General features: G+C 46.9%; 1 protein-coding gene across 1 annotated transcript in view; it reads right to left on the reverse strand.

The window, feature by feature from the left end:
- LOC115176354 (integrin alpha-10) overlaps positions 1-12,477 on the reverse strand; it is a 50,580-nt gene that overhangs the window by 10,343 nt on the left and 27,760 nt on the right. Inside the window, exons 8-14 of the mRNA XM_029736284.1 lie at positions 9,739-9,889; positions 3,560-3,725; positions 2,520-2,593; positions 2,264-2,408; positions 1,036-1,184; positions 664-807; positions 179-385 (exon numbers count right to left, since the gene is read on the reverse strand). Of these exons, the coding sequence (XP_029592144.1) occupies positions 179-385; positions 664-807; positions 1,036-1,184; positions 2,264-2,408; positions 2,520-2,593; positions 3,560-3,725; positions 9,739-9,889 (1,036 nt within the window). The remainder of the gene's footprint in view (positions 1-178; positions 386-663; positions 808-1,035; positions 1,185-2,263; positions 2,409-2,519; positions 2,594-3,559; positions 3,726-9,738; positions 9,890-12,477) is intronic.

The following is a 12,477-nucleotide window of genomic DNA, read 5'->3' on the forward strand; positions in this document are numbered from 1 at the left end:
GGTGGAGAAGTAGTGGAGAGAGACGTAGAATGAGGTCAATGGAAAAACTATAGCTAAGAATGATATCACTTTAAAAACAAATCTTCACTTTTCTTTTCACAGGGATGGACTCCACCTATACTTCTGGTGACACTTCTTTCTCTACCTGTTTGTAGTTGTGGATGATGTGTATGTCTACCTGTTTGTAGTTGTGGATAATGTGTATTCCCTGGCCGTGGTAGACGTATATGGCCCCATTGTGTCCGTCCTCTAGGGGTGCCCCCACCAGCAGGTCAGTGTACCCGTCATGGTTGAGGTCTGGGGCGGAGGCCAGGGCGTAGCCAAACCTAGCATCCTGGGACCTATCCTCTGCCTTCAGAGTACCGTTAGACACAAACACCTCCTCCTGAGAGAGAGAGAGACAGAGAGAGAGAGAGAGAGAGAGAGAGAGAGAGAGAAATGGAGAGAGAGTGAGAGAGGCAGAGTAGAGAGAGAAAGACAGGCAGAGTAGAGAGAGAGAGAGTCAGAGTCAGCATCTCCCAGACATTCCTCTTCTTATCCGCTAATATCCTCAACCCCTTTCCCCTCCCTTAACTCTATCTCCCCCCTTCGCCCATCTCTCACCCAACTCCCCCTCTTCCTGACACCAGCCCAGTCCTCCCCCACTACTCCCCCCTGTCTCACCCCACTGAGGGAGTAGATGTAGACTCTGCCTGCCTCCTTGTTGCCAGGGCCCAGGTACATGGGTGCTGCCACCAGCAGAACATCAGTAATGCCATCCTGGTCCACGTCCAACCCACACACCTCACTGCCATAGTACGACCCAATCTACAGAGAGAGAGAGAGAGAGAGAGAGAGAGAGAGAGAGAGAGAGAGAGAGAGAGAGAGAGAGAGAGAGAGAGGGGTATGGTGGCGGTGAGGAGAAGGGGAGAGGGGGTGAGTGAGAGTTTGATTGATAGATACATCCAATGAGGCACACACACACACACACACACACACACACACACACACACACACACACACACACACACACACACACACACACACACACACTACCTGTTCTCCATTGAGGGCCTGTGCAATGTTGACATCTCCATTGTTGCTCAGTTCAAACAGAATGACCTTTCCTTTGTGTTTGAACCTGGGAGCTCCAGCCACATACAGCCTCCTCCAGTCTCCCACTATCACTGACGACACTGTGTAGCCTAAACACACACACACACACACACTTTAATTAGATCCACAAATTACATAATATTTGCATAGGATTCAAATATCTCACAGGTCATACAGATGCCTGGAGACACATTAGGTATGGAAACAAAAATGATTGTGTAAATCCGTGATACGTTTAGTAGTATTACGTGTAAAACAGTGATAATTTTATTAGTATTATGTGTAAAACAGTGATACGTTTAGTACTATTACGTGTAAAACAGTGATACGTTTAGTACTATTACGTGTAAAACAGTGATACGTTTAGTAGTATTATGTGTAAAACAGTGATACGTTTAGTAGTATTATGTGTAAAACAGTGATACATTTAGTAGTATTATGTGTAAAACAGTGATACGTTTAGTAGTATTACGTGTAAAACAGTGATACGTTTAGTAGTATTATGTGTAAAACAGTGATACGTTTAGTAGTATTATGTGTAAAACAGTGATACATTTAGTAGTATTACGTGTAAAACAGTGATACGTTTAGTAGTATTACGTGTAAAACAGTGATACGTTTAGTAGTATTATGTGTAAAACAGTGATACGTTTAGTAGTATTATGTGTAAAACAGTGATAAGTTTAGTAGTATTATGTGTAAAACAGTGATACATTTAGTAGTATTACGTGTAAAACAGTGATAAGTTTAGTAGTATTACGTGTAAAACAGTGATACATTTAGTAGTATTACGTGTAAAACAGTGATAAGTTTAGTAGTATTATGTGTAAAACAGTGATACATTTAGTAGTATTACGTGTAAAACAGTGATAAGTTTAGTAGTATTACGTGTAAAACAGTGATACATTTAGTAGTATTACGTGTAAAACAGTGATAAGTTTAGTAGTATTACGTGTAAAACAGTGATACGTTTAGTAGTATTATGTGTAAAACAGTGATACATTTAGTAGTATTACGTGTAAAACAGCGATAAGTTTAGTAGTATTACGTGTAAAACAGTGATAAGTTTAGTAGTATTACGTGTAAAACAGTGATAAGTTTAGTAGTATTATGTGTAAAACGGTGTAATGTAAAGTGTACATAGCGTAACGTAAATAAGTTAAGTCACCCAGATAGGCAGCGTGGTTCTTGAGCTCCTGGGGGAACTCAGACTCAAAGGCCTCTCTGGTGGGCATGATGCGGCCCTCAGCGCCCTCCTTCAGCACCCCTCCATCCCAGTCATACGCCCCCACCATCCCAAACAGGATCCCATCCTGGAACACACGCATGGGAGAGGGGGGAGGGGGGATAAACATACAGTACAATGAAAGATCAGAAATTCAAGTCAATGACATGACACGCACACACACACATAGTGGACTCACATCGAGAACGTGTGTGGAGAAGCCGATCTGGGACATCTCTAACTTGAAGGAGCTCTCGTTGTACCCCAGCGTCCCTGTGATGAAACAGAAACATCAAAACAACGTTTAACAAACCTTTCTAGCACATTTTCAGTAGTATCCAACACAAAAATCGAGTTGAGCAGATCTCTCTGTCTCCAAGCTATTATTTCATGTCATGTCATTTTATTAAAGTCACGAGTCTCACCCTCTCATGTTTCTGTGCCCAACCACATATCTGTGTGGTGGGGGGGTTCAGTGACTGAGTGAGGGGCTAATGGGACCTCTGCTGAGGTGAAAGCGGAACAGGGTTACCCTAACCCTAACTCTCAGAGGAAGTTTAGTTGAATGTTTGATTAATGTTTGTTCTGCCAGTGCCAGGTGGCTGACACATGAATACCGTGATGGGACTAAATGTGGCATCCAGTGCTGCCCACTCTGACACATGAACACTCCCTCCTCAATTCAAATACTGTTCTTTTTTATTTTTATCCCCCTTTCACATTTTCTCCATAAATCCCCTCCCTTCCTTCCCCTCCCCAATCTGCCACTATCTAGATGCCACAGGTTAGTGCTCTCTTTCTCCCTCCTCACTCAAGAACCCAGGTGGTATACAGAATCTACCTCCTCCTCTCATTTCCTTCTCTCCCTTCCTCCCTTGCTCCCTACAGACTTCAGGGTGGCATCATTTCTCAGTCTATCTCCCTTGTTCCTGTAAGTGTTGTGATAGCTGCTCCCGCCCTTCTTTCCTTTTCAAGGTAGTGGCATCTATCCATCCCTTCCTCTTTCATTCCATCTAGGATTAAATGTAGCACTATTCCCACTTTTTTGCCTCTTTCTCAATTGAAAGAGAGTAACATCCCTCTCTCTACTAACTTTCTCCTGGCTAAATCAGAAAGCAGTCCCTCCCTGTCTCCAGAACACAGACACCCTTTCTCCTCCTTTCTCTTTCCCGCTCTTTCACCTCCCTCCCTCCTCTCCTCTCCTCCCACTCCCCCTTACTCTCCCTCTCTCCGTCTCACCCTCTAGAGTGAAGATGCGGTCTCCTAGTGCATCTACGATGTCGTTGAGCGCCGCCTCGTCAGTCACGTTGAAGAAGTATTTGTCGTCAGGGTCGCTGGCGATGTACTTGATCTCACTGATAAATGTCTCTGGGTCCTGCTGCCTGCGGATGTAGTGACCCAATACCTGGAGGGAGAGAGAAAGGGATGAGAAAAGAGAGGGGGGAGAGATAAAGGGGGAGGGAGAGAGAAATGGATGAGGAAAGAGAGGGGGGAGATAAAGGGGAGGGAGAGAGAGGGATGAGGAAAGAGAGGGGGGAGAGGTAAAGGGGGAGGGAGAGAGAAAGGGATGAGGGAAGAGAGGGGGTGAGATAAAGGGGGAGGGAGAGAGAAAGGGATGAGGAAAGAGGGGGGAGAGAAAGGGGGAGGGAGAGAGAAAGGGATGAGGAAAGAGAGGGGAGATAGATAAAGGGGGAGGGAGAGAGAAAGGGATGAGAAAAGAGAAAGGGATGAGGAAAGAGAGGGGGGAGAGATAAAGGGGGAGGGAAAGAGAAAGGGATGAGGAAAGAGAGGGGGGAGAGATAAAGGGGAGGGAGAGAGAAATGGATGAGGAAAGAGAGGGGGGGAGATAAAGGGGAGGGAGAGAGAGAGGGATGAGGAAAGAGAGGGGGGAGAGGTAAAGGGGGAGGGAGAGAGAAAGGGATGAGGGAAGAGAGGGGGGTGAGATAAAGGGGGAGGGAGAGAGAAAGGGATGAGGAAAGAGAGGGGGGAGAGATAAAGGGGGAGGGAGAGAGAAATGGATGAGGAAAGAGAGGGGGGAGATAAAGGGGAGGGAGAGAGAGAGGGATGAGGAAAGAGAGGGGGGAGAGGTAAAGGGGGAGGGAGAGAGAAAGGGATGAGGGAAGAGAGGGGGTGAGATAAAGGGGGAGGGAGAGAGAAAGGGATGAGGAAAGAGGGGGGAGAGAAAGGGGGAGGGAGAGAGAAAGGGATGAGGAAAGAGAGGGGAGATAGATAAAGGGGGAGGGAGAGAGAAAGGGATGAGAAAAGAGAAAGGGATGAGGAAAGAGAGGGGGGAGAGATAAAGGGGGAGGGAAAGAGAAAGGGATGAGGAAAGAGAGGGGGGAGAGATAAAGGGGAGGGAGAGAGAAAGGGATGAGGAAAGAGGGGGAGAGATAAAGGGGGAGGGAGAGAGAAAGGGATGAGGAAAGAGGGGGGAGAGAAAGGGGGAGGGAGAGAGAAAGGGATGAGGAAAGAGAGGGGAGATAGATAAAGGGGGAGGGAGAGAGAAAGGGATGAGAAAAGAGAAAGGGATGAGGAAAGAGAGGGGGGAGAGATAAAGGGGGAGGGAAAGAGAAAGGGATGAGGAAAGAGAGGGGGGAGATAAAGGGGAGGGAAAGAGAAAGGGATGAGGAAAGAGAGGGGGGAGAGATAAATGGGAGGGAGAGAGAAAGGGATGAGGAAAGAGGGGGAGAGATAAAGGGGAGGAAGAGAGAGAGGGATGAGGAAAGAGAGGGGGGAGATAAAGGGGAGGGAGAGAGAAAGGGATGAGGGAAGAGAGGGGGAGAGATAAAGGGGAGGGAGAGAGAAAGGGATGAGGAAAGAGGGGGAGAGATAAAGGGGAGGAAGAGAGAAAGGGATGAGGAAAGAGAGGGGGGAGATAAAGGGGAGGGAGAGAGAAAGGGATGAGGAAAGAGAGGGGGAGAGATAAAGGGGGAGGGAGAAAGGGAAAGAGAGAGGAAGAGAGAGGGGGGAGAGAGAAAGAAAGGGGTAAAGGGAAGGGTAGAAAAACAAAAGGGAGAGAAAAAAGGGGTTAAATGTAAGGAACAGAAAAAGTGAAAGGTAGAGCGAGAGATAACATTAACAGACAATTCTCTACGTCTTCCGCCAATAACTCCTCCATGTTTCACAGGGACAGAGAACATTTATATAGAGGGAGAGATATTACTGAGTCAGGACAATCTGAGAGGACAGAGAGAGAGCTGCCAACACCAACCCCATACAGTACAGTAGAGGACATAACCTGAATCAAGGACAACCACAGAGAGACAGCCAGATATGCAGAGTGTAAGCCCTTAAAAGAGAAAAAAAAACAGATAATGTACGTAGGGTTCTAACTAAGGGGGTGTCTTAAAACAGATACTGTCCGTAGGGTTCTAACTAAGGGGGTGTCTTAAAACAGATACTGTCCGTAGGGTTCTAACTAAGGGGGTGTCTTAAAACAGATACTGTCCGTAGGGTTCTAACTAAGGGGGTGTCTTAAAACAGATACTGTCCGTAGGGTTCTAACTAAGGGGGTGTCTTAAAACAGATACTGTCCGTAGGGTTCTAACTAAGGGGGTGTCTTAAAACAGATACTGTCCATAGGGTTCTAACTAAGGAAGTTTCTAAAAATGGAGTCAGCTAAAATGTTTGGGAAATACTGCTCTAGCAAACCGTGAAATGAAAGAATTGGTCCAGACAGGGAGGAGAGAGATGGCTGGTGTGGTAGGGCTCTCTAGTGTGAGGAGGCTATAGTAACAGCTACAGTTAGTAGTCTGTAATATAGAATAACCTAAACACTGCAGTAAGGAGCACATTCCTCCCCAGAAACCCAATCCCAACAATCCTTCCCTGTCACTGGCTGCCAACTTAACTAAGGAAATTCTCTGTTTTCAAAGGGGACAGAGGGAGGGAGGGAAGGAGGGAGGGAGGGAGGGACGGATGGAGGGAGAGAGAGATGAATACATGAAGATCTTATAGAAGCAGAGAAATTCCGTTGGTCTTGCCAGCTGCTGCTGGTTTGTCCTCAGAGTCACGAACGGAGAGAGAGGACAGAAATACAGACAGCGGGAGGTAGCTTGTTAAGTATTCAAAATATACAGTATAGCTACTGCACATATATACACACACATGCACAGGCACATGCACACAAACAAACTCGCAAACAGACAAACACACACCCTTTGACCCCTCCCCTTGTTGACTGTAAATTCTGTGTGAGTCGGCAGGCAGGCAGGCTGATGTATAAAACACGACTCAGGCTGTTATTTTAGAGAGCTTGTTGCTCTGCTCTCCCCAAAGGGCTGTTTTCTGTCCTACACACACTGGCAGCAGGACAGAGAGCAACAACATCAAAACATTGCAGCCGTCACAGTGAAACCACGTTTCAGCACCAAGACTCCCTCTCTCTCTCTCTCTCTCTCTCTCTCTCTCTCTCTCCAATTTAAGGGGTTTTATTGGCGGGAAACATGTTTACAGGGAAAATAAACATAAATATTGGTTGTATTTACAATGGTGTATGTTCTTCACTGGTTGCCCTTTTTTGTGGCAACAGGTCACAAATCTTGCTGCTGTGATGGCACACTGTGGTATTTCACCAAACATATATGGGAGTTTGTCTAAATGCTATGCTCACTGAGTCTGGACATAGTCAAAGCTTTCCTTAAGTCTAGGTCAGTCACGGTGGTCAGTTATTCTGCCACTGTGTACTCTCTGTTTAGGACCAAATAGCATTCTAGTTTGCTCTGTTTTTTTGTTAATTCTTCCCAATGTGGCAAGTAATATTGTTTTTGTTTTCTCATGATTTGGTTCGGTCTAATTGTGTTGCTGTCCTGGGGCTCTGTTTGTATTTGTGAACAGAGCCCCAGGACCAGCTTGCTTAGGGGACTCTTCTCCAGGTTAATCTCTCTGTAGGTGATGACTTTGTTATGGAAGGTTTGGGAATCGCTTCCTTTTAGGTGGTTGTAGAATTTAACGGCTCTTTTCTGGATTTTGATAATTAGCAGGTATCGGCCTAATTCTACTCTGCATGCATTATTTGGTGTTTTATGTTGTACACAAAATATATTTTTGCAGAATTCTGCATGCAGAGTCTCAATTTGGTGTTTGTCCCATTTTGTGAATTCTTGGTTGGTGAGCGGACCCCAGACCTCACAACCATAAAGGGCAATGGGTCCTATAACTGATTTAAGTATTTTTAGCCAGATCCTAATTAGTATGTTACATTTTATGTTCCTTTTGATGACGTAGAAGGCCCTTCTTGCCTTGTCTCTCAGATCGTTCACAGCTTTGTGGAAGTTACCTGTGGTGCTGATGTTTAGGCCGAGGTATGTATAGTTTTTTGTGTGCTCTAGGGCAACGGTGTCTAGATGGAATTTGTATTTGTGGTCCTGGCAACTGGACCTTTTTTAGAACACCATTCTTTTTGTCTTACTAAGATTTACTGTCAGGGCCCAGGTCTGACAGAATCTGTGCAGAAGATCTAGGTGCTGCTGTAGGCCCATCTCTCACTCTCTCTCTCTCTCTCAGTCCCCCCGTCTCTCTCCCTCTCAGTCCCCCCATCTCTCTCTCTCTCTCTCTCTCTCTCTGTCCCCCCGTTTCTCTCTCTCTCTCAGTCCCCCCATTTCTCTCTCTCTCTCAGTCCCCCCATTTCTCTCTCTCTCTGTCCCCCTGTCTCTCTCTCTGTCCCCCGTCTCTCTCTCTCTTTCGCAGTCCCCCGTCTTTCCCTCTCTCAGTCCCCCCGTTTCTCTCTCTCTCAGTCTCCCGTCTTTCCCTCTCTCAGTCCCCCCGTCTCTCTCCTTCACATGTTGTCTGTATAGGCTACAGTATAAGGTGATCTGACCACTTCATAAATATCTGTGTCTGGCTACCTACAACGCAAAACACTACTTAACCCCACAAGGATCTAGACTCTTCAGTCTTGTTAGAAAATGAGTCATTATCATTCATGGAACAGGCTTTAATGGGTGAAAACGAAAACGCAAGAACCCTTGCTTTCCCCTGTCCAGTTATGCCAGATCAAACAAACCACTCAAGTGTCCCAGTGTTTATATTGTGGATCCTCTGGTCCCAGTGTTTATATTGTGGTTCCTCTGGTGACAGTGGCACTGCAGGTCCCAGTGTTTATATTGTGGTTCCTCTGGTGACAGTGGCTCTGCAGGTCCCAGTGTTTATATTGTGGTTCCTCTGGTGACAGTGGCACTGCAGGTCCCAGTGTTTATATTGTGGTTCCTCTGGTGGCAGTGGCTCTGTAGGTCCCAGTGTTTATATTGTGGTTCCTCTGGTGGCAGTGGCTCTGTAGGTCCCAGTGTTTATATTGTGGTTCCTCTGGTGACAGTGGCTCTGCAGGTCCCAGTGTTTATATTGTGGTTCCTCTGGTGGCAGTGGCTCTGCAGGTCCCAGTGTTTATATTGTGGTTCCTCTGGTGGCAGTGGCTCTGCAGGTCCCAGTGTTTATATTGTGGTTCCTCTGGTGGCAGTGGCTCTGTAGGTCCCAGTGTTTATATTGTGGTTCCTCTGGTGGCAGTGGCTCTGCAGGTCCCAGTGTTTATATTGTGGTTCCTCTGGTGACAGTGGCTCTGCAGGTCCCAGTGTTTATATTGTGGTTCCTCTGGTGACAGTGGCTCTGCAGGTCCCAGTGTTTATATTGTGGTTCCTCTGGTGGTAGTGGCTCTGCAGGTCCCAGTGTTTATATTGTGGTTCCTCTGGTGACAGTGGCTCTGCAGGTCCCAGTGTTTATATTGTGGATCCTATGGTCCCAGTGTTTATATTGTGGTTCCTCTGGTGGCAGTGGCTCTGCAGGTCCCAGTGTTTATATTGTGGTTCCTCTGGTGACAGTGGCTCTGCAGGTCCCAGTGTTTATATTGTGTTTCCTCTGGTGACTGGCACTGCAGGTCCCAGTGTTTATATTGTGGTTCCTCTGGTGACAGTGGCTCTGCAGGTCCCAGTGTTTATATTGTGGGCTGGGGAGGAGTCTCAGACTACCCAGCCACTGGAGTCTGTTCTACCACACCACCAAAACCACATCACTCGAGACATTGACGGTGTGTGTACATGTGTGTGTCTGTGTGTGTGTTAGGGGGGTTGGGGTGGGGCAGGAAGACATAGCTGTTGTTACCCACTGGGTTATTTTAAGGAGCCAGAGGGGTTCAGTTAGTGACCACAGGCATTATTTCAGGCCAGTTTGAGGCTGAATGGGCAGGATGGCTAGCTCTCACGTTATGCAGGGTATGTGAGGTGGTATGGTGGAAAAGCTGTTTCAATACAGCTATTTCAGGAGTGGGGTTGGTTGGTGAGACTGTTGGTTAGCGGGTTTGTGGGGTAGCAGGCATGCTGCATTCATGTGCTCTATGAAACAGTGTGCGTGTGCGTGCATGCGTCTCTCTGTGTGTGTGTGTGTGCGTCTCTGTGTGTGTGTGCGTCTCTGTGTGTGTGTGTACTCACAGCGATGGCATATCTGGTGATGTTTCTCTTCTCACACTCCTCCAGAGCGTCCGGTAGCTCCTCCCCATCATGTGACTCTCCGTCCGTCACCACGATCATGACCTTGGTGGCCCCCTCCCTCGCCCCCCGCTCAGGGCTGAATGCCTCCGTACTGGAGAAAGACAGATATAAAGAACTTTATTAGGTAAATATCATAATGCTGTTGTCAGCATGTTAAAACAGCACATACTGGTTCAAGACCCTAACTGCTTACATGTACATTCTCTTTCCGTTGCCCTGAACCAAACCACAATAAAACACAAATATTGTTCTAGAGTTGGATCTGAAACACCATTGCCTGAAGTAGAGTACCTCATGACAAGCTGTAGACCACACTATTTGCAAGAGAGTTTTCATCAATTTTTTTCATGGCTGTTTATCTACCACCACAGACGGATGCTGGCACTAAGACCTCATTCAGTCAGATGTATAAGGAAATAAGCAAACAGGGAACCGCTCACCCAGAGGCGGCGTTCCTAGTGGCCGGGGACTTTAATGCAGAGAAACTTAAATCCGTTTTACCTCATTTCTATCAGCATGTTAAATGCGCCAACAGAGGGAAATAAATTCTAGATCACCTTTACTCCACATACAGAGACACGTATAAAGCCCTTCATTTGGCAAATCTGACCATAATTCTATCCTCCTGATTCCTGCTTACAGGCAAAAATTAAAGCTGGAAGCACCAGTGACTCTGTCTATAAAAAAGTGGTCAGATGAAGCAGATGCTAAACTACAGGACTGTTTTGCTAGCACAGACTGGAATATGTTCTGGGATTCTTCCGATGGCCTTGAGGAGCACACAACATCAGTCACTGGCTTTATCAATAAGTACATCGAGGACGTCGTCCCCACAGTGACTGTACGTACATACCCCAACCAGAAGCCATGGATTACAGGCAACATTCACACTGAGCTAAAAGTTAGAGCTGCCGCCTTCAAGGTGCAGGACTCTAACCCGGAAGCTTATAAGAAATCCTGCTATACCCTCAGACGAACCATCAAACAAGCAAAGTGAGAATACAGGACTAAGATTGAATCGATTGAATCGACGCTCGTCGGATGTGGCAGGGCCTGCAAACTATTACAGACTACAAAGGGAAGCACAGCCGCGAGCTGCCCAGTGACACGAGCCTACCAGACGAGCTAAATCACTAAAATGTTCGCCTCGAGGCAAGCAACACTGAGGCATGCATGAGAGCATCAGCTGTTCCGGATGACTGTGTGATCACAGTAAGACCTTTAAACAGGTCAACATTCACAAGGCCGCTGGGCCAGACGGATTACCAGGAAGTGTGCTCCGGGAATGTGCTAACCAACTGGCAGGTGTCTCACTGACATTTTCAACATGTCCCTGATTGAGTCTGTAATACCAACATGCTTCAAGCAGATCACCATAGTCTCTGTGCCCAAGAGCACTAAGGTAACCTGCCTAAATGACTACAGACCCGTAGCACTCACGTCTGTAGCCATGAAGTGCTTTGAAAGGCTGGTAATGTCTTACATTAACACCATTATCCCAGAAACCCTAGACCCACTTCAATTTGCATACCGCTCAAACAGATCTACAGATGATGCAATCTCTATTGCACTCCACACTGCCCTTTCCCACCTGGACAAAAGGAACACATACGTGAGAATGCTATTCATTGACTACAGCTCAGCGTTCAACACCATAGTGCCCCTCAAAGCTCATCACTAAGCTAAGGACCCTGGGACTAAACACCTCCCTCTGCAACTGGATCCTGGACTTCCTGACGGACCGCCCCCAGGTGGTGAGGGTAGGTAGCAACACATCTGCCACGCTGATTCTCAACACAGGGGAGCCTCAGTGGTGCGTGCTCAGTCCCCTCCTGTACTCCCTGTTCACCCACGACTGCATGGCTAGGCACAACTCCAACACCATCATTCAGTTTGCAGACGACACAACAGTGGTAGGCCTGATCACCGACAATGACGAGACAGCCGATAGGGAGGTCGTCAGAGACCTGGCCGGGTGGTGCCAGAATAACAACCAACGTAATCAAGACAAAGGAGATGATTGTGGACTACAGGAAAAGGAGGATAGAGCACGCCCCCATTCTCATCGACGGGGCTGTAAATCAAAATCAAATCACATTTTATTAGTCACATGCGCCAAATACAACAGATGTAGACCTTACAGTAAAATGCTTACTTACGAGCCCCAAACCAACAATGCAGTTTCAAAAAGATACGGATAAGAAAGTGGACCAGGTGGAGAGCTTCAAGTGGGTAGTGTACAGAGGGTAGTACGTATGGTCCAGTACATCATTGGGGCCAAGCTTCCTGCCATCCAGGACCTATATACCAGGCGGTGTCAAAGGAAGGCCCTAAAAATTGTCAAAGACCCCAGCCACCCCAGTCATAGATTGTTCTCTCTACTACCACATGGCAAGCGGTACCGGAGCACCAAGTATAGGACCAAAAGGCTTCTCAACAGCTTTTACCCCCAAGCCATAAGACTCCTGAACAGGTAATCAAATGGCTACCCGGAATATTTGCATTGTCCCCCCATGCTGCTACTACTCTCTGTTTATTATCTATGCATAGTCACTTTAACTATACATTCACGTACATATTACCTCAATTAGCCCGACTAACCGGTGCCCCCGCACATTGATTCTGTACTGGTACCACCTGTAAATAGCCTCGCTACTGTTATTTTCACTAACATTTTAC

The sequence above is a fragment of the Salmo trutta genome, chromosome 37, assembly GCF_901001165.1.
Source record: "Salmo trutta chromosome 37, fSalTru1.1, whole genome shotgun sequence".
NCBI classification, from domain to species: Eukaryota; Metazoa; Chordata; class Actinopteri; order Salmoniformes; family Salmonidae; genus Salmo; species Salmo trutta.